The 27,539-nt window shown below is 47.3% G+C and overlaps 1 protein-coding gene across 8 annotated transcripts in view; it reads right to left on the reverse strand.

Moving 5' to 3' along the window:
* RNF8 (ring finger protein 8) overlaps nt 1–23,290 on the reverse strand; it is a 39,624-nt gene extending 16,334 nt beyond the window's left edge. For all 8 annotated transcript variants that reach the window (XR_016234614.1, XR_016234615.1, XR_016234616.1 and 5 more), the window contains exons 1-3: nt 23,084–23,290; nt 14,294–14,422; nt 1,030–1,770 (exon numbers count right to left, since the gene is read on the reverse strand). Coding sequence is in view for 4 of the 8 variants with exons in the window: in XM_089333983.1 (XP_089190109.1) it covers nt 1,030–1,770; nt 14,294–14,422; nt 23,084–23,188 (975 nt within the window). In the remaining 4 variants the exon portion in view is untranslated. The remainder of the gene's footprint in view (nt 1–1,029; nt 1,771–14,293; nt 14,423–23,083) is intronic.
* Between the last annotated feature and the right edge of the window lie 4,249 nt (nt 23,291–27,539).

Consider the following 27,539-nt stretch of genomic DNA (forward strand, 5'->3'; position numbering starts at 1 on the left):
TCCATTTAATCCATGGCCTTTGCTAATACTAGCAGTTCAAGGGGCCAGCAGACATTAGAACAAAATCTGTCAATTGCTCAGAAATAAGCCAACACTATTCCTGGTCATTCCTTCCCCTGAGCAACTCACACAGAAAATAAAGGCTTATTTGCTTCAGTTGTATAGGTCCTTCTTAGTCCTAAGTCAACAAGGGGGAATTCTTGACATTCAGTATTACCTGAACAACTGGTGGGAATAAAATGTGTTGTTCCTGCCAGATGGGAACTGACATTTTGAATAGGGACGGGATCAGCTCTACCCTGAAGCTCTGTGTTAGAGCTTGTCATCTAAGCAAACGACTCAGGGATGGGGACACATTCGGTCTTTCCTTGACAACAGCTAAGATAGTCATTATTCTGCTTTCCTACTAAAGGCATGATGGAAGGTGGCTTATCACTCAAACCAAAAACAGAGTCTTGGTGTGTCCAACCTCTCTCACACTGGCTGCTTCAGATATAAACAAAAACACTTTCTGCCCTTGTAGCCTCTCAACTCCTAGGTTAGTTGCACAACTAATGCTCACAGCTAACAAACTGTAAGGCACAACAAGGGCAGAGTGACCAGCTGACCTGCATGAGCCTTGAGGTTAGGTGACTTGGCCATACAGAAAAGATAAGTCAAGTGGAGAACTAAACTACTGGATTGATTGGAGGACACAGGTTTTGTGCATCCTGATCTTCATTCACTTATCCCTGAATTTACCTTGGTTCTGAGATGCCTCGGCTTTGCATCCTGAGGTCAATTATGTCCTGGATGGCTTTGCAGGTCACTTTACCTTTCCTGTCTTGATACCCCAACTCCTGCTCCTGATGACAATCAGGCATGCTTACACTTTAATCTTCCACTCAACCTCTTAACAGTATCCTGTTCTCATTCCATATCCTGTTCTTGGTCCTCAGCATTTGGTCCTTGACCCAAACACAGAGGGCTCTGGCCAGAAGCTCACAAACCGCCACCCACCCTCAGGGGCCTTTCCCGCCTGTCTGGTACCTGGAGATGCTGTTCCTCTTCTTGGAATGTCTTCTCTAGTTCTTCCATTCTTGCCTGCTGCTGGGCCTGCTCTGCACACAGCTGGGACTGTAGAGCCTGCAGTTCCTCCTCCATTTTTACAATTGTCTTTGAGTTCCCCTTTTGCGTCTGCCTCTTCACATTCAGAACAGCTATCTGTTTTTCCTGCAACTCTGTTTTCAGCTTCAGAATCCTGGACATGGTCATCTTAAACAGCTCTAGGCTGCTCTGAGATGTTGAAGGGTTTGAGCCTTTCTGCTTGTTATGGTGAGGGGCTATGATTTTGGGAGGGGTGGAGTAAACATCAGCCCCTGAGACTTTCTCCTGTGCCTCAGGAGAGGTCAACTTAGGATCCAAATATTTGGAGGGTAGACTGGCCACTTTACCGTTCTCATGTGACTGCACAGGCTGGCCAGGTTCACAAGACATCTCATTCATTTTCGATTTCAAATTTGAGGGGCCTTCAGCTCCAGAACCCTCTAATTCATCCAAACTAAACTTGCGTTTAGTTCTCAAGCTCTTATTTTTTTCCATCATCTGCTTACACTTCAGGGCAAGACGAGGTACCACCTGCTCCCAGTCTTCTTCAGAAACTTCATATTCATACTCTGCATTCTCTTTATTATCCAGAGGTACCCCAAGCTGGATGTGGTCTCCCTGACGGATGGCATAAAACTTCAAAGGCTCCAGACGCACTCTGTTCAGCCAAACACCATTCAGACTCTGGGGAGAGGGAAAGAAGACAAAATAAGCTTTATGATTTTCTTCCTTTTAGTGGGATTTCTCTCCTGTTGCTGCAAAACCTTCTGCCTCTTCAGAAGGAAAACCCTTGAGAACAAATAGAAAAGAAAGGTTCATAAACTACCGTCCTTAGAAACAGAATTCTTCAGAGCCGGCGCCGTGGCTCAATAGGCTAATCCTCCACCTTGCGGCGCCGGCACACCGGGTTCTAGTCCCGGTTGGGGCGCCGGATTCTGTCCCGGTTGCCCCTCTTCCAGGCCAGCTCTCTGCTATGGCCAGGGAGTGCAGTGGAGGATGGCCCAGGTGCTTGGGCCCTGCACCCCATGGGAGACCAGGAAAAGCACCTGGCTCCTGGCTCCTGCCAGGATCAGCGCGGTGCGCCGGCTGCAGCGGCGGCCATTGGAGGGTGAACCAGCGGCAAAGGAAGACCTTTCTCTCTCTGTCTCTCTCTCTCACTGTCCACTCTGCCTGTCAAAAAAAAAAAAATAAAAAAAAAAAAAATAAAAAAAAAAAAAATAAAAATAAAAGAAACAGAATTCTTCAAAGAGTGTGTTGGCTTTTTACCTGTATTTCCCATTCATGCCTCCACAGAGGACTGCCTGTACAACAGCAGGAATCACCTTAGTACTGGTACATGAATCACTCAAACAAATGCAACAGCACCAAAGGAAACAAAGTGAATAGCTCCTACTGACTTGCACTGGAGACAACTGCCCAAGACTGCAAAAAACACTGCTAGTGAAGGAAGCAGCCTCTAGGGGTGAGGTCCAGGAAAGTCATTCAAGTACTATTTCTGGATGTGGCCGTCTCTCAATACGTTGGTGAAAGAGCAAAGCACTTCCCGGAACACACAAACCCAAAAAAGGGAGCACTAACACCCTGTACTGAGGGTCAAACTGCAGGTGGGACCTGACCCAACTAACACCAGGGGAGGTCCGTGTGCATTCCAGTACAGCGGTTAAGACCTGGGGCTCTAGATCCAGTTAGACTCGAGTTCATGGCCCAGCTGCACCACTTTGGGTTTATTAGTTGCATGATCTTCAGCAAAGATCCCTGTCTATAAAACAAGGATAATGTAGAGACTACCTCATGCTATGCCTATGAGGAAAAATTAAGATAATACATAAAATACTTAGCACAGTGACTGGTATATAATAAATGCTTGATAAATGCTTACTTTTCTGGTTTTAAAGAAGTCATAGTGAGGCCGGTGTAGCGGGTTAAGCTGCCACCTGAAGTGCTGGCAGCCCATACGGGTGCCAATTCAAGTCCTGGCTGTTTCACTTCCAGTCTGTGCCTGGGAAAGCAGAAGATGGCTCAAGTGCTTGGGCCCCTAAACCCATGTGGGAGATCCGGAAGAAGCTCCTGGTTCCTGGCTTCAGATCTGCACAGCTCTCTGGGCGTTGAGGCCATCTGGGGAGTGAACCAGTAGATAGGAGACCTCTCTGTCTCTTCCTGTAACTCTGCCTTTCAAATAAATAAATAAATCTTAAAAAAAAAAAAAAAAAAAAGAAGTCATAGTGTAGGGGTGAAGAATATGGACCCTGGAGTCAGACTGTCTGGGTTTATAATCTGGCTCTGTCATTTAACAGCTGTGTGACTTTTAAAAAAATTTAATTAATTATTTTTATTGATTTAAAAAGCAGAGACACAGATACAGAGAGATCTTTCATCAGCTGGTTTATCCCCAAATGCCAGCAACAGCTAGAGCTGGGCCAGGCCACAGCCAGGAGCCTCAAACTCAATCGAGGTCTTCCACATGGGTAGCAGGACCCAATAAATGAGCCATCACCTTGGTATCCCAAGGTTTTCCTTAGCAGGAAGCTGGACTCAGAAGTGGAGATGGGATTCAAACTCAGACACTCTGATATGGGATAAGGTATCCTAAGGAGCATCTTAATCCACTGTGCCAAACGTCTACCCCCCAGGCAGATTTCTTGATCTCTCCATGGATCAGTTTATGCATCTATAAAACAGTGGATAACAGCAGTCTTTCCCTCATGGTGCTTGTGTGAATTTAACATAAGGAATGCTCTTACAAAAGTGCATGGCATGTAGTATTATATAAATGTTCACTACAATTATTATATCCTGGTTCTACTGAATGATCACCAGTCACTTCAATTCCATTCTTAGTACTTACAAGGTAAATAGATCAAGTGCAAAAATAGAAGAAATGAAGACAACTTTTAGCAGCTGACTATAGAGAGGACATCAGAAGGGCACAGATAAGTAAATGTGGAATTACATGGCACAGCCTATAAATGCAAAGGAGCAGCATGTGGAGCTAGCTTAGCTACGGGATGCTAAGTGAAGATGACAGGTCTGAAAACAGACTTGAAATAAACACAGACTTCAGAGCTAAAGATACTGGTAAGCATTTTAATGCAAATCAAAGACTTACCTTTGGGGGACAGGCCAGAAATGCAGCTCATTCTGAATCAGCACTAACACTCAGGTTTACATTGACAATTACAGCTACCTACTTTCAGCCAGAAAAAAAAAATCTTTTTCCCTGGTCAATGCGGTATGAGGAGCAGAGGGCTGGACCACAAGGCACAGAGGACAAACGGGGAGTGAAGCTTAGTTATTGGCTCTGGTTTGGTATTAAGCTTTTGCTTCTGTTTTATAGTATTTGATTTGAGCTGGAAGTGGGCGAGAAAGACTGGCACAGATACATACCGACTGGTCTCAACCCACCACCTTGGACCTAATCTGGATCCTCTGTCAAACTTCTCGCATGCACCCTTTCTATTCAGCCTCAGAAACTAAAGTCACGTCTGCTGACTTCTGAACCAACACAGGGGCAACAATACAGGGGGACAGAGCAATCTACTTGAGAACAGTTTCGGAGAACAGTCACATGCACAGGACACGGTTCTCAGGAAAAGTAACTTGATGAGAGAGCACCTACTGCCAACATTTAAGAAAAATCTCAAAGGCAAATATAAAGTAAGTAAGGTTACGGAAGAATCCCTGAACTATGGAAAACAAGCAATCCTAAGAAACTGGGGCAGCAAGCCTTTAATACCACAGGCCATTAGACCCCTGGCATTAACCCATCTCCTGCAAAGTCCTTTTGGTGTGGAAAATAAGCTGTTAGAATTCTCCTATCACAGTTTACCCTTGGATCCCTTTATGTTTACCCACTCATCACTTCTTGGTGACACCCAGTGGTATAACTTGGACCGCAGCCCTCCTGAGTCAGGTGTGTTCACAAGGTGACTGCAGAAAAAAGATGAAAATTCTATGGCTGCCTAAGAACACTATGGCACAGCCCAGGAGATATGATCTTAAATACAACTGTTTAAACAAATCACAGTCTGTCAAGGCTTTCTTGATGGTGGTGTTTTCAGTCACCAGCTTCAACAATGTCAGCAGCAGCAAAATGATACCCAAAGGAAAACCTGCCCAATGTCTCCTAGCCATCAAGGGGGAAAAGGCGGAAAGTTACTTCACTTGATGCTCAATCTCTCTTTAAACAGATGTTGAGAGTGGAAGTCCAAAGCCGAAGGTAATATTTTCTTGGTGTTTTCTAGATGATTTATGTAGCTCAGTGGTTCTCAATTCTGATTGTACAGAAAAATCACATAGCTAAACAGAAAAATCACCTGGGAAGAGTTAAAGCAAATAGTGCTGAGGTCTCATCCTAGACTAAGTTAACTGGTCTGAAATTGGGATGAGGTATCCATATATTTTTTTTTAAGCCTTTTTACGGGTTTAAAAAAAATGTTTACTGGACTGGCATTGTACGTAGTGGGTTAAGCCACCTAGGATGCCAGCATCCCATATCAGAGCAGTGGTTCGAGTCTTGGCTGCTCTGTTTCCAATCCAGCTCCCTGCTCCTGTGCCTGAGAAAGTAACGGAAGATGACTCAAGTACTTGGGAGACCTGGCCCAGCCCCGGTCACTGTGGCCATTTGGTGAGTTAGTCAGCAGATAGAACTCTGTCTCTCCCTCATAGTCATTCTGCCTTTCAAACAAATAAATCTGTTTAGAAATATTTCTTATTTTCATATTTGAAAGGCAAAGTGAGAGAGGGAAGGAGATAGAGATTGGGTGGGAGGAGGGGAAAAGGGAAGCTTTCAAGCTTTCATGCACTGGCTTACTCCCCAGAAGCCTGCAACAGCCAGGACTGGGCCAGGCTGAAGCCAGAAGCCAGGAACTCCATCCAGGTAGCCCACATGAGTGGAAGGGGCTCAAGCACCTAAGCTATCACCTTGGGAAGCTGGATGGGAAGGGGAGGGACCAGGATTCAAACCAGCACTCCAGTGGCATGTGGGATAAGAGCCTACGTCTTAATCCACTGGGCCATACCACCTACCCCAAGTACCAGCATTTTAAAAGTCACCTTTATCTATAAACACATACAATTATGAATGTATCATAGATGGAATCATATACCATGAATATTCATTTGAGTCTGGCCTCTTTTATGTAGCATAATTCATCTATGTTGCTGCTTGTTATTTTTCATTGCTGGGTAGTACTGACAGTATGGGTGGACCAGCTTATCCATTCTATAGTAGTGTTTTTCAGTTTGGGAGATTACGAATAAAATCACTATAAACACTCATGTACAAGTTTCTGTCAGAGCATAAACTTTCATTAACCTAGGACAAGTACACAGACTGGATCACTAAGTAAATGTGTGCTTAAGTCCAAGAAACCACCAAACTATTTTTCAGAGGGCTACTTTGTTTTCTCACTTTCGATGTTTAGAGTTCCAGTAAAAGGGCCAGTACTGTGGACCAGCAGGTTAAGCTGTCACTTGCAAAGATAGCATCCCATATTGGGGCACTGGTTTGGTCCTGGCTTCTGATCCAGCTCCTTGCTAACGTATCTGGGAGGGCAGCAGAGGATAGTCCAAGTGCTTGGGCCTCTTCCACCCATGTGGGAAACTTGAAGAGTTCCAGGCTCCTAGCTTCAGCCTGGCCCAGCCAGCTATTGCAGACATTTAGGGGCTGGACCAGTGAATGGAAGATCTCTTTCTCTCTTTCTCTCCCTCTCTCTGCCACTCTGCCTTTCAAATAAATAAAATAAATCTTAAAAAAAAAAAAAAAAAGGTCCAGTTATTTACTGGATGCTCTGTTTGCGATCCAGCTCTCTGCTTCTGTGCTGGGAAAACAGCAGAAGATAGCTCAAGGACTTGGGTCTCTGACATCCATGTCAGAAACCCAGGTGGAATTCCTGGTTCCTGGCTTTGAACTGAACCAACTCTGGCTGTTGTGGGCATTCTGGGAGTGAATCAGCAGATGAAGATCTATCTCTGTGTCTCTTCATCTCTCTGTCATTCTACCTTTGTAATAAATAAATAAATAAACAAACAAACCTTTAGGGGAAGTGTTCCAATTTTGGGGCAGGCATTAGACCTAGCAGTTAAGCTGCTGGTTAGGAAGCCTGCATCCTAGTCCCAGTCTTGTCTGCTAATTCCAGTTTCTTGCTAAAGCACAAGCTTGAGACTTTGCCATCCACGTGAGAGACTGAATTCCTGGCTCCTGGCTTCAGCCTTGCACAACCCAGCCCTGAGTGTTGCAGGCATCTGAGAAGTGAACCAGTGGATGGGAATGCTCTTGCTTGCTCTCTCTCTCTCTGCCTCTCAACATAAATTAAATAAATGAGAGACTAAAAAAAAAAAAAGTTCTAGGGGGGCCGGTGCCGCGGCTCAATAGGCTAATCCTCTGCCTGCGGCGTCGGCACACCGGGTTCTAGTCCCAGTCGGGGCTCCAGATTCTGTCCCGGTTGCCCCTCTTCCAGGCCAGCTCTCTGCTGTAGCCAGGGAGTGCAGTGGAGGGTAGCCCAAGTGCTCGGGCCCTGCACCCCATGGGAGACCAGGAGAAGCACCTGGCTCCTGCCTTCGGATCGGCGCAGTGCGCCGGTCGCAGTGCCCCGGCCGTGGCGGCCATTGGAGGGTGAACCAACGGCAAAAGGAAGACCTTTCTCTGTCCCTCTCTTTCATTGTCCACTCTGTCAAAAAAAAAAAAAGTTCTAGGGGCCAGTGCTGTGACACAGCAGGTAAAGCAGCCACCTGTGGTGCTGGCATCCCATACGGACACCAGTTCAAGCCCCAACTGCTCCACTTCTGATCCAGCTCTCTGCTATGGCCTGAGAAAGCAGTAGAAGATGGTCCAAGTGCTTGGGCCCCTGCACCCACATGGGAGACCTGGAAGAAGCTCTAGGTTCCTGGCTTTGGATCGGCTCAGCTCCAGCCGTTGTGGCCATTTGGGGAGTAAACCAGAGGATGCAAGACCTTCCTCTGTCTCTCTCTGCCTCTGTAATGCTGCCTTTCAAATAAATATTAAGAAAAAAATTCTAGCTACTTCACATGTTCATAAGTACTTAGTATTTTTAAGCAACTATAACACATTATGTATCAATTTTTAATAAAATTAATAAAAAATAATAAAAAATAAAATTAATAAAGAGGTCTTCCATCCGCTAGTTCACTCCCCAGATGGCTGCAACAACCAGAGCTGCGCCGATCCGGAGCCAGGAGCTCCCATGTGGGTGCAGGGGCCCAAGGACTTGGACCATCTTCCACTGCTTTCCCAGGCCATAGCAGAGAGCTGGATTGGAAGTGGAGCAGCCGGGATGCAAAATGGTGCCCATATGGGATGCCAGCACTGCAGGGGGACAGTTTTACCTGCTATGCCATAGCGCCGGGCCCATCAGCTCAGCTTCTGATTCCAGCTTCCTGCTAATACACACCCTGGGAGGCAGCAAGCGATGGCTTAAATACTTAGGTCCATGCCACCCATGTGGGAGACATGAATTGAGTCTGGTAGCCAGCATGGCCCAGCCCTGGCTATTGCCAGCACTTGGGGAGTAAACCAGTGGACTGAAGATCTTTCTGGCTGTCTCTTTTTCTCTTTCTTTGCCTTTCAAATAAAATGAAAAAATAGAAAAACAAAAATCCAGGGTGGGCATTGTGGTTTGGCAGGTGAAGCCGCCGTTTGGGGGTAACCAACATCTTTACCAGGGTGCCTGAGTTTACTGAGTCCTGCCTTCCAACCTGGCTCCTGCTCATGCACACTCTGCAAGGCACAGGTGACTGCTCAGGTGCTTGAATCCCCACCACCCATGTGGGAGATCTGCATGGAGTTCCTGGGGACCTGTCTCCCTCACTGCCCATGTCTTCCAAATAAATAACAACAAACTTAAGAGAGAGGGAATTTAAACACAAAGAAACATGTTATCAGCATTCCAGAAATCCCTGGAGCCTCCTTCTAGTCAACAAGCCTGTTTCCCCAAGAGGGTAGTTACTATCCTGATCTAGCAGCACGTGTTGGTTCTGCCTCCTTCCACTGGATCAATGGCATCATATAATATAATACGTATTCTTTTGTGTCTGGCTTCTTTCCCTCAGTATTATGCTTGTGGGAGTTCACCCATGTCGTTGGATACAATAGTGGTTCATTCATATACCTTGCAGTATAGTGTTTCACAATTTATTTATACACTGTGGTTGTTTCCTGAAAGTGAAAATACAGTGTCAAGAGCTACATGGGTATACTTCAGGGTCTTCCATGAACTTTCTGTAGTGCCTTTGTATATACATTCAACTTTAATAAACAATGCCAAGTAATTTCCCAAAGTATTTTTTTTATCAATTTACACTCCTACCAAATATGTAAAAGAGTTCTATTTGCTCCATATCCTTGCCAATTCCTGGTTTGCCAGCTTTAACTTTTCCCTCTCCGGAGGTGAATGCGTAGTAGTGTTCTGTTGCAGTTTTAATTTGCATTTCCCTGACCATTAATGAGGTTAAACAACTTTTCATGAATATGGAACATTTGTATACAATCTTTTGTGAAGTGTCCATCTTTTGCTCCTTTTAGGAATTGGGCTACATCTTTTCCTTATTGATTTGGAGTTCTAAATGTATCTGAGTACAAGCCCTTAATTAGGCCTATGGATAGCAAACATCTAAACAGAGTTTGCCTTTGACTCTTAATGGTTTCTTTTGATGGATGGAAGCTTTTTTTTTTAATTTGAAAGTCAGATTACCAAGACAGAGACAGACAGAGAGACAGAGAGAGGGAGAGAGATCTTCCATCTGCTGGTTTACTTCCCAAATGGCTACAATGGCCGAGGCTGGGCCAGGCCAAAGCCAGGAGCCAGGAGCTTCATCTCGGTCTCCCATGTAGGTGCAGAGGCTCAAGAACTTTGGATCATCTTCTGCCGAAGCAGCAGATGACAGCTTAACCTGCTGTGCCACAGCACTGGCCCCATGGATGGAAGTTCTTAATTTCATTGAATTACCATCAGTATACCAGGTAAGGGCAAAACAGGAAACAGGGTTAAGAACCACTACTCCAGCTGCTGAATGGGCAGAAGCTGAACTGTAGTATAAGCAAGGTTTGTTCACACAGAAGAAACAATGTCTTCAAATGCCGCAGCCTGAAGGGCCAAGGTAGGAATCTCCAAGCAGCAGGTGATCAGCAATAGCAGAGGGTGTGAGGAGAATGGGAAAGGCTCACTCACATAAGACATGTCTGAGCCTCTACAGCATTTCAGATTATAACTCTGAAATGACAGATTTCCTAAAGAGCTGGATACCTATACAAAGAAAGCATGGACCATCTGAAGAGTTTCCCAATTAATTGCAACCTACAAAGCACAGAACCATTTGTATATTTTGTGTGCAGGTTTAGCCTCCCTCCCAGTTTTGTTTCGTTTTTAAGAATTATTTTATAGGCCTGGTGCCGTGGCTCATTTGGCTAATCTTCCACCTGCGGCGCCGGCATCCCATATGGGCACCGGGTTCTAGTTCTGGTTGCCTCTCTTCCAGTTCAGCTCTCTGCTGTGGCCCGGGAGGGCAGTGGAGGATGGCTCAAGTGCTTGGGCCCCTGCACCTGCATGGGAGACCAGGAAGAAGCGCCTGGCTCCCGGCTTTGGATCGGCACAGTGCCAGCTGTAGCGGCCATTTGGGGAGTGAACCAACGTAAGGAAGACCTTTCTCTCTGTCTGTAACTCTACCTGTCAAATAAATAAATTAAAAAAAAGAATCATTTTACTTTAGGTTCTTTAAAGTCAATTTTAAACCAAAATGTACTTGTTGCAATTTTTTATTCTATACTTAAGCTCTTAGTTTCTGGCAATTCCAGTATGAGAGTTTTATCTTTTTATGACAAAAGAATGTAGCTCTGAGCTTTGGACTATTAGAAACAGCTACCCCTTGAAAGAGATTTGGCAAAAGACTTCAAACATGACCCTAACAATAAATTCTGCAGCTGAAATTCAAATCCCTCATCACCAGAAGAGGGCTGAGGTGGCACCACTCCAAGAAATGGCAGAAAGAAGGACAGCATTTATTAAGCCAAAAAAAAAAAAAAAAAGTAGGGAAGTTTATTTGTAAGTATTGCTCCAGGCCGGCGCCGCAGCTCAATAGGCTAATCCTCCACCTAGCGGCGCCGGCACACCGGTTTCTAGTCCCGGTTGGGGTGCCGGATTCTGTCCCGGTTGCCCCTCTTCCAGTACAGCTCTCTGCTATGGCCAGGGAGTGCAGTGGAGGATGGCCCAAGTGCTTGGGCCCTGCACCCCATGGGAGACCAGAAGCACCTGGCTCCTGGCTCCTGCCATTGGATCAGCGTGGTGCGCCGGCCGCAGCGCGCCAGCCGTGGCGGCCATTGGAGGGTGAACCAACGGCAAAAGGAAGACCTTTCTCTCTCTCTCTCTCTCTCACTATCCACTCTGCCTGTCAAAAAAAAAAAAAATTGCTCCATTAGACATCTCAGTCACAGCTTCTTTAATAAATCAAACCAAGCTAAGAGGTTTAAAACAACTGCACAGAAAAGACTTGAAACAATCAGGAAGCTACTTTTCCTTGTTATTCTGAGAGGTAACAGCCCTAGAAGAAAGAGTGCAAAGCAAACCCTGGAGGGCAGCCCCAGAGCACGGCTGTGATCTGTCTTTGGAACAGGCTGCTTCTGTATCCCCATGGCTGACCTTCAGAGAACACTTTCTAACCTATCAAAATCTGTGTGCCTCAGAGACGGATCATGTCCATCCTGCACACAGTCCAAGAAAGCAGCTGCAGAGAACCCACTTCTATAATACTGCAAGCCACATAATTATTTTCTATAATAATACAATTATAGTTTTGTTTTAAGTCAGGAAGCCAGTAGAGCCAATTGCTTACGTCCTTTATTGCTATCTGACAATAGGGTACAGCAGGAAGGCTTAGTCCTGGTTCATTCACTCACTCACCAGTTATATGGAAGGCTTTGGCCAAGATGTTTTCTCTCTCTGTGCCTCAGGTTCATCTATATTCACATAATAAGGGATTAAACTAAATAATCTCAATGCTAATTTCTCTTTTCTTTTTTTTTTTTTAAGATTTATTTATTTGAAAGGTAGAGTTACCAAGAGAGATAGGGAGAGACAGAGAGAGAGTGATCTTCTATCTGCTGGTTCACTACCCAAATGGCCACAACACCAGGGACTATGCCAGGCCAAAGCCAGGAATCCAGAGCTTATTCAGGGTCTCCCATGTGGGTGCAGGGGCCCAAGCACCTGGGCCATTTCTCACGGCTTCCCCGGGCATACTAGCAGGGAGCTGGATCAGAAGTGGAGCAGCTGGGACACAGCTGGCGTCCATGTGGGATACTGGGGCTGAAGGTGGTAGCATAACCCCTTACACCACAATGCTGGCCGGCCCCTCAATGTCAATTTCTACTCTCCTCATACTGCCTTGGTAAAAGTGCTGAGCAAATTTATTTAGCATTTATACCGTCTTCTTTAACACAGTGCCGATTCAGTTCCAGAGCAGGAAGGTATGAAAAAGCTAGAACTTAGTGGTTTTTAAAAACACTTATTTATTTATTTGTTATTTTTTTTGACAGGCAGAGTGGACAGTGAGAGAGAGAGAGACAGAGAGAAAGGTCTTCCTTTGCCATTGGTTCACCCTCCAATGACCGCCACGGCTGGCACGCTGCGGCCGGCGCACCGCACTGATCTGAAGCCAGGAGCCAGGTGCTTCTCCTGGTCTCCCATGGGGTGCAGGGCCCAAGCACTTGGGCCATCCTCCACTGCACTCCCTGGCCATAGCAGAGAGCTGTACTGGAAGAGGGGCAACCGGGACAGAATCCGGCACCCCAACCGGGACTAGAACCTGGTGTGCTGGCACCGCAGGCGGAGGATTAGCCTATTGAGCCGTAGCGCCACTCTATATGTGAGAGAGACATACAGAGACAGACAGACAGACAAAGCTCCCATCCACTGGTTTACTCCCCAAATGCACAAAACAACTAGGGCAGGACCAGGACAAAGCTAGGAGCCACAAGTCAATAAATGTCTCTCACATGGGTGGCAAGAACCTAACAACTTGAGCCATCACCTACTGCTTCCAGGATGCACACTATCAGGAAGCTGGAATGGTGACCAGAGCCGGGATTCAGACCCGGGTCCTCTGATAAAGGGATGTGGGAAAACACTTGCCCCAATCTAGTAATTTTCTTCCACGCAAAATGAGGCTGCTGGGCAAGCAAGTTGGATATCCTGGTTCCTTCCAACTAGAGCAGTGAAGTAGTGTGAACGGTTGTCTGAAGAAACTTCATTGAAATGACAGATACACTGTATACACGAATACATTGTACACCTGCACTTTAGCTACTTCCTAATTGCTGAGTTCTATATACTACTTTACCTCCTTCAGTAAATTCACCATTAGACTAGTGGTTTTCAATTTTTTTAAAAAAGCAGAAAAACCCTTTATTCAAAAGAAATCTCCCTCAGAATGAACAATATGAAAACAGCAGGCATTGTGGTACAGCCGGCAGCAGGTTAAGCACCTACTTGATACCTAACCCATCATGAAAGGCAGCAAATGATGGCTCAATTGCCTGGGCCCCTGCCACTGAGGTGGGAGACCTGGCTGGCGTTCAGAGCTACTGGTTTCAGTCTGGCGCTAGCTGTTGTGGCAATCTAGGGCCTAGTAGTTGTAGACATCTGGGGAGTGAACCAGCAGATGGAAAATAACCCACTGTCTCTTTGGATTTGTCGGTCTCTGTTTCTCTGCTGTTCAAGTAGGTGAAAATATATAAAATAAACATAAAAAATGTGAAAAACAGGTCAAGTAGGGGATGGGAGTTTGCTCTGATTTAAAGCAGTGGGGAAAGGAAGGAGCTTAATGCAATCAGCTCACTTTCTTTCTCCTCCCTCTGGTGAACTCCAAAAGCTGCAAAAGATTCTAGAGTTTCTGGATCTTGCATCAAAAGGGTCAATTCCCACAGCAATTTAATCTAGTTTCTGGAACAGGACCTACGGCCCCCAACGCAAATGTTCACTTTAAGGGCACCAACTTCAATTTAAGTCTTGGGAAATTATTTTAGCATCATCTAATCTCTAGCAAAACAGAGCAGTAGTTGCCTCTGGGAAAGAGAATGGGGTGGGAGGGCAGCAGGTAAACCATTTGCATTTTGCTTCATAAATTATCTATGCAAAAAAATTAATAATAAATTAAAAATTTTAAAAATCTTTAGTCCTCTTTCTGTGATTTCCTGTACCTTGTTGTCCATAATTGTCCACTGGCCCTCAGGATTCTGCTTCAAAACACAGTGCTTTCTGGAAATCATCAAAGGGCAGACTTTTGACACCAGTTGGTATGTGACACTAAATCCTCGTCCCAGAGACACCTAGGAAGGTAACAACAATGAAGAGACACAATCAATCATTATGCGGAATAGGGAGGCCCTCTACAAGCTTATCAACTAGTGTGGTACACAGATCCTGACCTACGAAACCCGGATTCCTGCAAAACCTACATAGATCCTCGGCGATTTCCTCTTCAGCTGCCACAAAGCCAGCACACAGAAAAAGGAAAGAAGTTACAAAAAGAAGAAGCTGAAAGGGATTAACCATGGAATGTAAAGGTTAGGAGGTCCTGGAAAGGTCATCTGGTTCAATCACCCATGACATTAAGGAATTATTTCCACACATCCCAATCAACAAATCTAAAACACAGCCAAGAACCACAGCGTTTAGATGAGACAGGCCCCCTGCTTTTCCAGTGGTCCTTTCTCCCTATACATTCCATCCATTGGCTGAGGCTCTGTCCTGGGCACTATCAGAAAATCCCCAACTCCCTTTCCAAGTCACAGCTATCTGCCAAGTCTTCTCTCTTCCTGGCTCAGGAACCTAGTTACTTTAACCTTCCTCCAATGTACGGGTTTGAATCTCTGTCATTCTGATTGATCTGTGAAAGGACTCCTAGCTTATCTTTATTCCTGGATGCCATATTAAGAAAAATAAACTTAATTTCCATTACATAATCAAGGCCAAGCATCACTTTCCCAGTTCTTGATATTACCACTGCAGCATATAAATGGCATTAGCTTTCAAAGCAGATCCAGTGCCCTGGCAGGATATCCTCAAACTTAGAGATGTTTCCCCTCCCCCAAGAACTGCTATGCTAAATCATGTTTCTTCCAGCCTGTACTGACTAGTTGGAAAAATCTGGATTCCAGTGCAGGACCTTACATTGATCCCTATTAAATTTCATCTTGTTAGTTCAGCCTATCACACCGGCTTGTCAAGACTTTTCTGATTTTTAATCCGCCATCAGATCAGACATACTCAATATTCCTTGCAGCTTTAAATCATTCACCAAATTGATATGCTTTCTGTACCTTCATCCAAGACACAAATATACTGAAATGGGATGTAGCCAAAGACAAAGCTCTCAAGAAAGCTTCTACTAAACAGTCTGAGTGTAGCCTCAGTCATAATCCAATCCGAGTTTCTGCACTGAGTCCAAGTCCTCTGTCTCCCACAGGGACAAGGCTGAAAAGAACGCTAATTCCCAACTGTCATGCTTTCCTGACTGACCTGTCTGGTTCACACAGCCCAGCGAAGGTGGGAAGTGAAACTCTTCTGTCATCTAGGCTTAGAATTCCATGCTTGCTGTTCTCAGTGCATAAACCACCTCCTTAATGATCCACATTGTAAACGTAGCTGGCAACATTAAATTAAAACCTGTGGTTTTTGAAAAACTACTCTTTATCGATTTTAAAATCTTCAGATTCACGCCTGTTTTCCTCTGTCCCTCAGACTGAGGACCGTGACTCTCTCTGACCTAATCTATTCGGTTTCCACAAACTCTCATCTCAGTAACCGACACTGCCATCTATACAAACTGCTCAGCCCCAAACCCACAAGCCCTCTTTGATCGATCTGTTCCTCAGCCCCAGATGTCAACTGGCAGCGATTCTATGGCAGTGACTCAAACACATCTCAGCCTACTCATTTCTATCCCCATGACCCCTACCCAAGTCCAAACCACTGGGCTTCTTGTTCCTGTTCTCATCCTCCTTAACTCTGTTCTTCACACACACACCGGCTGAAGTGGTAATAAGAACTTTAAATCAGGTAACTTCCTTTCTTCCTTTAAAATCTTTCAATGATCCAAACTTCTTCCCAAAGCCGTAAAGCCGCCAATGTCCTGACCGCCTTCATGCCTTTCCCTTAGTGCCATGCACAGCCCAGACGCTAGTTGTTTCAGCCATCAGGCCTTCTCTTCATTCTGTCACCTCCCGCTCCAACATCCACTGACCTGGGAGCCTTCTCCCTTGTCCACTTGGCTTGGGGCACTCACTTCTCAGATCTTTATGCGGTGCTTTGTCACCTTTCAAGTTTCAGCGCCTCAGGTCTTGTTGCTATCTGCTCCCCTCCCCCATTGTATTTCTTCATGTTATTAGCATGCAGTTACCATGATCCAAAATTATCTTGTTTTACTTTTCCCTTCCCCTTTACTAGAATATGAACATCATAAGCAGGCACTTTATCTTTTTTTTTTTTTAACAGCCAGAGTTAGACAGTGAGAGAGAGACAGAGAGAAAGGTCTTCCTTCCTTTAGTTTACCCCTCAAATGGCCACTACAGTCAGTGTGCTGCGCCGATCCGAAGCCAGGAACCAGGTGCTCCTGGTCTCCCATTCGGGTGCAGGGCCCAAGCACTTGGGCCATCCTCCACTGCCCTCCTGGGCCACAGCAGAGACCTGGACTGGAAGAGGAGCAACCGGGACAGAATCTGGCGCTCCAACCAGGACTAGAACCCGGGGTGCGCTGCAGGTGGAGGATTAGCCTAGTGAACGGACAGAATAAAGACAACTTGCTTGGGGGTCCTGCTAAACTCCAGGATGCGAGTTTTTGTTTGTTTGTTTTACAGGCAGAGTGGACAGTGAGAGAGAGAGAGAGAGTAAGGTCTTCCTTTACCATTGGTTCACCCTCCAATGGTCACTGTGGCTGGCACGCTGTGGCCGGGCACTGCGCTGATTCGAAACCAGGAGCCAGGTGCTTCTCCTGGTCTCCCATGGGGTGCAGGGCCCAAGCACTTGGGCCATCCTCCACTGCACTCCCGGGCCACAGCAGAGAGCTGGTCTGGAAGAGGGGCAACCGGGACAGAATCCGGCGCTCCGACCGGGACTAGAACCCGGTGTGCCGGTGCCACAGGCGGAGGATTAGCCTAGTGAGCCGCGGCACTGGCCCAGGATGCGGGTTTTATACGTCAGAAGTTGAAAATTGGATTATCACAAGAAAACAAAGTAGTAACGAGGAACTCTCATAATCTGATTTGTTTTCCTTTAAAATGTTGCGGGGATTCTCCAAAACTCTTATTCTGAAGTTTTTCAGTTGATGGTTTGCTACAATTTCACTAATTAAAGAAGTTCCCCTGAATTAATACATATTTTCTTTTCTTTTTAAAGATTTATTTGAAATGTAGAGTTAACATAGATGGTAGAGACAGAGAGAGGTCTTCCATCTACTGGTTCACTCTCCAAATGGCCACAACAATGGGCTGGGGCTGAAGCCAGGAGCCAGGAGCTTCTTCCAGGTTTCCCACATGGGTGCAGGGGCCCAAGGATTTGGGCCATCTTCTACTGCTTTCCCAGATGCATTAGCAGAGAGCTGGATCAGAAGTGGAGCAGCAGATTTGAACCAGTGTCCATATAGGATGCCTGTACTACAGGCTGGGGCTTTAACCAGCTATACCATAGTGCCAGCCCCCATATTTTCTTTCAAAATGGAATATTTAAGAATTTATCTGGGGGCCAGCACTGTGGCATAACAGGTAAAGCCGCCGCCTGCAGTGCCGGCATCCTATATGGGCACCGGTTCGAGTCCCGGCTGCTCCACTTCTGATCCAGCTCTCTGCTATGGCCTGGGAAAGCAGTGGAAGATGGCCCAAGACCTTGGGCTCCTGCACCCGCATGGGAGACCCAGAAGAAGCTCCTGACTCCAGTCTTCGGATTGGTGTAGCTCCGGCCGTTGCAGCCAAATGGGGAGTGAACCAGCGGATAAAAGACCTGTCTCTCTGCCTCTGCCTTTCAAATAAATAAATCTTAAAAAAAAAAAAAAAAAAAAAAAAAAAAAGAATTTACCCATAGGGCTTGGCATTGTGACCTAGAGGGTTAAGCAGCTGCCTGCAACTCCAGCACATTTTTTTTTAAATGATTTTATTTATTTATTTGAGAGGCAGAGTTACAGACAGTGAGAGGGACAGACAGAGAAAGGTTTTCCTTCTGCTGGTTCACTCCTCAAGTGGCTGCAATGGCCAGAGCTGCACCGATCCAAAGCCAGAAGACAGAAGCTTTCGCTGGGTCTCTCACACAGGTGCAGGGGCCCAAGCACTTGGGCCATCTTCCACTGCTTTCCCAGGCCATAGCAGAGAGCTGGATTGGAAGAGGAGCAGCTGGGACTTGAACCAGCACCCATATGGGATGTTAGTGCTACAGGTGGAGGATTAACCTATGGCATCACAGAGTCGGCCCCTGCTCCATTTCCAATCCAGCTCCCTGCTAATGGCCTTGGAAAACCAGCAGAATATGGTCCAAGTGTTTGGGTCCCTGTTAATCACATGGGAGACTCAGAAGAAGTTCCTGGCTCTGGGCTTCACCTAGCCTGGCCCTGGCAGTTGCAGCCATCTGGGGAATGAACCATCGGGTGGAAAAACTCTGTCTCTCCTTCTCTCTATATATAACTGTAACTTTCAAATAAATAAATCTTTAAAAAAAAAAAAAAAAGAATTTACCTGTCATCCATATTCTACAACACTCTCCAGTTAGGTGGCTTCTTTTCTAAGAGAAGAAGTATTTCAGATTCCATTTTAACAGACTGCCACCACGGGTAGCTGGGGCAAACAGTACAGGAAAGGTAGGAGACGACGGTACCTTTTTCTGAAATTGCCTCCTATATACTTTGAGTCTAGAGAAAGAAGGAGATATTATTTTCCATCTTTCCCTTCGCTGTCTGGTGCGAGAATTTGCTGTATGCTGATGTTTCACCTACACTACAGTTAAGAGTGCAATCAGCTTGCCCAGAAATCTTAGCACTACTCAAAACATAAAATGAGGGGTGGGTACTTGGTGCAGCAGCAGCCTGAGTTGCTGCCTGCGCCATCTGACACCCACATCCTGCGTCAGGGAGCCTGGCCTCAGGTCCAGCTACTCCGCCTCCGATTCAGCTTCCTGCTAATGCACATCCTGAGGCAGAGGATGCCAGCGCCAGTACTTGGGTTCCTGTCCTGGCACTCGGAATCCAGATGGAATTCCAGGTTCCTGGCTTCAGCCTGGCCCTGTCCTGACTGTGGCAGGCATTTGGGGAGGGAACCAGCACAGAGTTCTGCCTTTCAAACAAAATGAAAATGAGTAACAACCTGAAAACAAAAACATAAAACTAAATTTCCTATGGAAACTGAGTGTCAACAAAGTGCCAATTCACACTGGACGTTGTTCCCATCGACCACAGCTTCACAAGTGTTTGTACTTGATGACACTATTGATCTAGATCAACCTAACCTTGCCCACCTTGACTACTTCGATCTCTTTCCTCCTAGGCATGGCATCCAGAAGACCAGTGAATTCTCTAGAAAAGAGAATTGTCTCTTTCCCTTAGGGGAGGAAGCTTCATGAAAATCAAACTAAAGAAGAAAAGGGGAAAAAAGACGCTGTGGCTTTCCCACACCCTAGGTATTTACACGGCCTGGGAACTAGCTCATGGGCAATAACTCTAGTTATTTTTTCGCCACAAGTCTTTGGATTAACTTAAGAAGTTTAAAGACATCCATCCAGATAATTTGCAACGGTCCCTTCAATAAAATGGGAGGAACCCTGAGAATTTGAGGGGAACTGGAAAGGGGGGAACCAATCTTTGTTACAAATGTAGCAGCACACCCCCTGAAGTCTTATGCAAACCAGCTTGTGCTGTGGTTGGAGAGCCATTACACCAAGACTTCACTTCCTAGCTTTGATTCAGATTTCTCTTCACACACACTATAGGCCATGCCCCAGCTATTGCCTTTGACCTGATCCTGCAGGTAGCCAGGCCTGGAGGGCCTCTCCTCCACAAGGGTCCTGAGTTAAGTCTTCCCAAGATGTTTTTACCATTCACTTAGTTTGTACAGTCTTTCCCCCACAGGAGTGGCCCCACTAATCTACCCAATAGTTTAGAATATGTCCGGGAGTGCTTTATAGTCTTCCTGCCCTTGCTACAGGTACTTTCATTCTGCCCATCCCACTGCCCCAAAACTCCAGTGCTACCACTTAGTTTGTACAGTCTTTCCCCCACAGGAGTGGCCCCACTAATCTACCCAAGTTTAGAATATGTCCAGGAGTGCTTTAGTCTTCCTGCCCTTGCTACAGGTACTTTCTTTCTGCCCATCCCACTGCCCCAAAACTCCAGTGCTACTGAGCTATTCTGGAGAAGAAATAAACTAATCAATAGCAATTAAACCTAAAGGAATGAGTTAACACCTGACTATTCTACAGTTAGGTGTGAAAGAGCAATGAATGTGCAAGGTCTTGATGCAGTTATGTGTGGACAGGTATCTGGCCCAGGGTTTAAACATTGCTTGGGATGCCCACATCCCATATCAGATGGCCTGGGTTTCTGTCCTGCCTGGCTCCAGTTTTGTTTTAAGATTTATTTATTTGAAAGACAGTTACAGAGAGGCAAAGGCAGAGAGAGAGAGAGGTCTTCACCTCCTGGCTCACTCCCCAGATGGCCACCACGGCTGGAGTTGGGCCGATCTGAAGCCAGGAGCTTCTTCTGGGTCTCTCACAGGGGTAGAGGGACCCAAGGACTTGGGCCATCTTCTGCTATCTCAGGCCATAGCAGAGAGCTGGATCGGAAGTAGAGCAGCCAGGACTCAAACTGGCACCCATATGGGATGCCGGAAACTCCAGGTGGCAGCTTTACCAGCTCCGCCAGTGCTGGCCTCTGACTCCACTTCTGATTCCAGCTTCCTGCCAGTGAATACCCTGGAAGGCAGCAGGTGATGACTCCAGTACGTAGGAGCTTGCCACCTACACAGGAGTACTGAACTGAGTTCCAGCCTCTGGTCTTGGTGCGGCCCAGCTCTGGCTGTTGCTGACATTTGGGGAGTGAACCAGTAGATGGAAGATCTGTCTGTCTCTCTCTGCCCTTCAAATAAAAAACAAATTGAATAGGTATAGGAAATAAATTCTATGTGTACACAAAAACAAGTGACCGTGTAAGTTAATTTTGTGTATAACTACATTACTCAGGTGCTAGTGTCTTACTCGGTTAAGTTTCTCAAAGGTATATGCCTTCGGAAAGGGCCATGCAGAGAAAGGGCAGCAGGGCTCAGGCTACAGGAATGAATGCCTAATGTGACTCCCAGAACTAACACCTGGACAGCAGAGACACTTGGAGGCAGAGAGGTCTTGCTGATCTTAACCAAAGCACAGCATACAAAGTCACCCTCTGCTACCCCCTCCTCTGGCAACATTTAAGGCCGGACTGAATCCCTGCAGGACTGGAAGGATCACCCCTCTAGCACAGAGCAAATAATCCAGCACTCCATCACACAGCCCCCAGGTTGTTCTCAGACTGCTGTCCTGTGCCAATCCCCTTTCCCCACAAGCCAGAACAATTTTTTAAAAAAGATTTATTTATTTTATTTGAAAGGCAGAGTTACAGACTGAGAGAGGGAGAAAGAAGAGAATATCTTCCATTGCTGGTTCACTCCCCCAAATGGCCACAATTGCTGGGGCTGTGGCTGGGCCAGATATAAGCCAGGAGCCCAGAACTCCATCTGGGTCTCCCATGTGGGTGGCTAAGGCCCCAGCACTTTGGCCAGGCACATTAGCAGGGAGCTGGATGGCAATGACGCAGGCGGGACTCAAACAGGGGGCTTGTATGGCGGCAGGTCCTGGCTTAACGGCCTGCGCCACAATGCCCGGCCTGAGTTCTTTGAGGGCACAAGTTGGCATCTGTTCCTCTCAGCGTTCAACAAACATTTGGAAGACTAAATTAAGACTATCTAGCTTAAAAAAAAAAAAACACTAATTAAACATACCTAATAATCGAAGTGTCTTTAAGGCATAATAACCTATCACCAGTATTACTGCCAAGTGAACCTTTCATACGTATTATCTCTAAAGTCCAGGGGGCCCCCAGTCACCCCGGTTCTCCTTCCCAAACTGACAGCAATCGAACTCTAGCGATTCCCTCGGCCTGGCTAGGCCCATTACCCAGAGCTAGCGGCCGCCAGCAGGAATCGTGCCTTGCCTTTCCTCAAAAAAAAAAAAATTTTTTTTTTAATTTGACGCTGATGCCTTTATTAACAAACACCAGCCACCTCCGGGGAGAATTCTGAATCCCTACCCCTGTCCCACCTCAGAGGGATGCCACTCGGCGGCACCCAGAGTCACGGGATAAACGGGATCCATCCCCAAACGCCAACACCCCCCCCCCAATAAAAAAGTTGAAAAGAAGGAAGACGGTTCTCCATTAAAGTCTGAGTATTTTAAGGGGCACAATCCCAAACTCGGGATCATCTTCGAAAGAAACTCGACAAAGTCGGCGCCCTTGCCCTGCGTCCGCCCCAGCCCCGCGACAGTTCCTCCGTGAGACCCCGGCCCCGGCCTTCTCCTCAGCCGCCGCACGCCCCCTCCCGCTGGGCCCCTCCGCACGGCGGCTGCCCGCTCGCCGGCCTCCAGCTCAGCCCGCCCCCCGGGCCCAGGCCTCTCGGAGCGGCACCTGCTGGCTCGGCTGCCCTCGGCCCCGGAGGGCCCGTCTCGTAACTCCGCGGGTCTCCCCTCGAGCCCACCCCGACTTTCTTCCCGTCCTCTACTCGATCCCCAGTTCGCCCCGGTCCTTCCCACTTCGGACTCCTCAACCATCGGCACCAGAACCCCTTTCTCCCTTCTCCCTCCCAGGACCCACCCGTCACGCCTCGCTCCCCTCCCGGCCCCCAGCTCCCTTCCCCACCCCCGCACCCGGCCCCCCGGCTTCCTTCAACCCCTTCCTCCGCTTCAACGGGACCCCTCCCCCTCACCTCGCGCCCGTCCTCTAGCAGCAGCCACTCGACGTTCATCCCCACCCGCCGCAAGCACCAGCTCTGGCACCGCAAGCCCGTCGCCAAGGAGCCGGGCTTCTCCATAGCCCACTAGGCCCCGCTCGGCGCTCAGCACTGAGCGAGACCCCGACTCGCGTTCCAGCAGCCTCTGTGTGGCCCGGCGCGCGCCATAGCTAAACAACAGACAGAAGCAATCGCCGAGCGACCGCGATCGATGCTGCGAGATCGGGCTGCGAGCCCCGCCTGATCCGGTAGGAAGAGGGAGCGTTGCGCCTGCGCAACAGGAAGGCTTGGCAGGGTGGGGCGCGGACGCCCGACCCCTGCGTGGGCGGAGGCGCAGGTGTGGTGGGCGTGGCCAGAGCCTGTAACTGACCTGGCCCACCGTCCAGGTTCTACCATACCCAGACTAGAGTTTCACTTCAATTTTCGTCTTAGAAAATTTGTTTTCGCATTATGAACGCGTGATAACGATGATGGCCGCCTTTATTTAAAACTAGCCCACTTTTCAACTGTAGGGTTGCGATAATTTTTAAGCCTGTTTGTACCTAAAAAGCATCTATCTTGAGAATCTCCTTTCATTGCCGGATTTTAATTTTATGTATTTGAAAGGCAGAGAGAGACGACAAACACAAAGCTCCCCTGTGCTGATTCACTTCCCCGATTCTGGCAAAGCTGGAACCAGGAGACAAGAACTCAGCGGGAGTCTCCCACATGGGTGGCAGGGACCTAATCACTAGAGCCATCACCTGCTGCCTCCCAGGTGCCCGTTAGCGGGAGGCTGGAGTGGAGAGCACTGCCAGGGCTGAACTCAGAGTCCGCTACGGGATCAGGGTCCCAGGTGGCATCTCGACTGTTACACCAAATGCTCACCTCTGATTACCAAATTTTTAAAAAATTATACTGGGCAAAACTATATAAACACAAAGCAGCTTACTTGGGGCTGAGGTGGGAGCAGGACTGAATGCAGATGGGCTTAGAGGAATTTGGGGAGGTGATTAAAATGTTCTGAAAGTACACACGTGTACGGATTTATGGATATGTCACTGAAATACACACTGCCAATGGGTGAGCTTGATGGTATGTAAATTATTCTCAAGTCTTCTTATGTTAAATTAAGGGAAGTATATATATATGAATCATGCACAGTACAACAGTAAATTATTAGTGTTTACTAAGAGGTAAGTGGGAGGCTGGTGCTGTGTTGTAGGGGATAAAGCCACTGCCTGAAGCGCTGGCATCCCATCTGGGCACTGGTTTGAGTCCTGGCTGCTCCACTTCCGATCCAGCTCTCTGCTGTGCCCTGGGAAAGCAGTAGAAGATGGCCCAAGTCCTTGGGCCTCTGCACCCATGTGGGAGACCCAGAAGAATAGCCTGGCTCCTGGCTTTGGATCAGCGCAGCTCTGACTGTTGCGGCCAACTGGGGAGTGAACCATCGGATGGAAGACTTTTCTCTCTGTCTCCTTCTCTCTCTCTCCCTCTCTTTCTCTCTCTCTCTCTCTCTCTCTCTCTCTCGACAGGCAGAGTTAGACAGTGAGAGAGGGAGACACAGAGAAAGGTCTTCCCTCCATTGGTTCATCCCCCAAATGGCCGCTACGGCCGGTGTGCTGTGCCGATCCGAAGCCAGGAGCCAGGTGCCTCCCCCCATCCCCTATGCGGGTGCAGGGCCCAAAGACCTGGGCCATCCTCTACTGCCCTCCCAGAACACAGCAGAGAGCTGGACTGGAAGAGGAGCAACCAGGACAGAATCCAGCACCTCCACCGGGACTAGAACCCGGGGTACCGGCGCCACAGGCGGAGGATTAGCCTATTGAGCTGCAGTGCCAGCCTTCTCTCCCTCTCTTAAAAAAAAAAAAAAAAAAAAAAGGATAAAAACAAGGCCCATGGCCGGCGCCGCGGCTCACTAGGCTAATCCTCTGCCTAGCGGTGCCAGCACACTGGGTTCTAGTCCCGGTTGGGGTGCCAGATTCTGTCCCGGTTGCCCCTCTTCCAGGCCAGCTCTCTGCTGTGGCCCGGGAGTGCAGTGGAGGATGGCCCAAGTGCTTTGGCCCTGCACCCCATGGGAGACCAGGAGAAGTACCTGGCTCCTGCCATCGGATCAGTGCGGTGCGCTGGCCGCAGCGGCCATTGGAGGGTGAACCAACAGCAAAGGAAGACCTTTCTCTCTGTCTCTCTCTCTCACTGTCCACTCTGCCTGTCAAAAAATTTAAAAAAAAAACCGAGGCCCACAGGAGGTCAAGAAAATTGGTGGGAGCTGCAGCTAGACCCATGGACACACTTCCCTAGGCTGTGTGTGGGTGCCTGTTAGTGCACGCACCTCACCTGAGCCTTCTGCCCCAGGAACAGCAGGTGCACCTAGAGGCCATCCTTATACTCAGTCTGTATTTCTCTTTAGGCTGCTCTTGGCTTTGATGGCTTTCCAGGCTTTCTGTTTTTGAGGCCTTGACAACTTGAGGCACACTGGCCAGGTACTTTGTAGAGTGACCCTCAGTTGAGATTTGTCTCATGTTTTGCTCACCATTAGACGGGAGTTCTGGGCTTTGGGGAGGAAGACTGCAGAGGTTATGTGCCATTTTCATCACATCATATCAGGGATACATGCTGTCAACACAAATATCACTGTTGACACTCATCTTGATCACCTGGCTGGAGAGGTGTTTATCGGGTTTTCCCCTCCTTTCATAGTGTACTCTGCGACAGGAAGCCACCACTCACAGTCCACACTGCAGGAGTGGGGAGTGATGCTCCATTTCCTTAAAGACAGGGTTTCTACGTAAACCATTTGGGTTTGTCAAAGCAGGAGGTTTGTCTCTTCTCCCCTGTTTATTTATATTAGAGCAGATTCATGGATATTTACTTTATACTTTGGGTTATAAACCAATACTGCCTTATTGATTGTTAGTCAATTCCTATTTTAGCCACTGAGAACTCTTTCAGTTGGTGGTAATAGCCCTTTGTACATACTCCTATCACTGTGTTTTATTGAGGAGCTCCTTAACTTCTGCACAGGATGCTCTGGACTTAGGACAAGTCATTTTCCCAAGGAATCCTGGTTCCTTTTATTGGAAAATGGCGTCAGACACCACGGTGCATAGGGCAGGTTTGGTGGTGCGGGTTAAACTGCCACTTTCCATATCAGAGTGCCTGGGATCATGCCCCACCTCTGCTTCTGATCCAGCTTCCTGCTAATGCACCTGAGAGGCAGCAGATGATGGCTCAAGTACGTGGGTCCCTACCACCCATGTGGGAGACCAGGGTGGAGTTCCTGGCTCCTGGCTGTTGTTGGTATTTGAGGAATGAACTAGCAGATGGAAGTTTTCTTTCTCTTTCTCTGTAAATCTACCTTTCAAATAAGTGAATAAATACAGCTTTAGAAACCTGAATTTGGGCACCACCTGTTCTCATTGCTACTAGGATTTTTTTTTTAAAGATTTATTTTATCTATTTGAAAGACAGAGTTACAGAATAAGGTAGAGACAGAGAGAGAGGTCTTCCATCTGCTGGTTCACTCCATATGGGATGCTGGCTCTTCCGGCCAGGGCTTTAACCCACTGCACCCCAGCGCTGGCCCCACTAGGATGTTATTGCTTCTATGCCCCCTCTCAAGTGACAGAGACAGAAAGTCTATGGTGAATACTAACCCTGTTATTAATGCCCTGGCCTGAAGTGCCGGCATCCCATATGGGCATCGGTTCGAGACCTAGCTGCTCCACTTCTGATCCAGCTCTCTTCTATGGCCTGGGAAAGCAGTAGAGGATGGCCCAAGTCCTGGAGCCCCTGTACCCACATGGGAGACCCGGAAGAAGCTCCTGGCTCCTGATTGGCACAGCTCCAGCCGTTGTGGCCATCTGGGGAGTGAACCATTGGACGGAAGACCTCTCTCTCTCTTTGCCTCTCCTCTCTCTCCTCTCTCTGTGTAACTCTGACTTTCAAATAAATAAATATTTAAAAAAAATACTAGCCCTTTTATATATACACACTCATGAATATTTATACATACATACAAGAATATGTGTGTACAGCTGTCCCTTGGAATCCATGGAGACTGATTCCAGGACCTCCCACAGATGCTAAAACTCACAGCTGTTATATTTTCTTATACAAAATGGCACAATATTGGTATATAACTCTACACATATCCTCCCCTTTGCTTTTAATCATCTCTGGATTAGACATACTACTTAACAAGCAACATAAATGCCATGTAAATGGTTGTTTTACTGTATTATGTATGGAATCCTAACAAGAAAAACAGTCTGTACGTGTTCAGTACAGACGCAATTTTCCCCAAATATTTTCAGTTTGAGATTGGTTGAATCTATGAATTCAAAGCCGGCAGCTATGGTGGCCAACATGCTAACCATGCGTCCATACTGATTCCTTTTTTTTTTTTTTTTTTTTTTTTTTGACAGGCAGAGTGGACAGTGAGAGAGAGAGA

This window comes from Oryctolagus cuniculus, chromosome 5, assembly GCF_051225735.1.
Source record: "Oryctolagus cuniculus isolate XC-2025 breed Fujian yellow rabbit chromosome 5, ASM5122573v1, whole genome shotgun sequence".
Classification (NCBI taxonomy): domain Eukaryota; kingdom Metazoa; phylum Chordata; class Mammalia; order Lagomorpha; family Leporidae; genus Oryctolagus; species Oryctolagus cuniculus.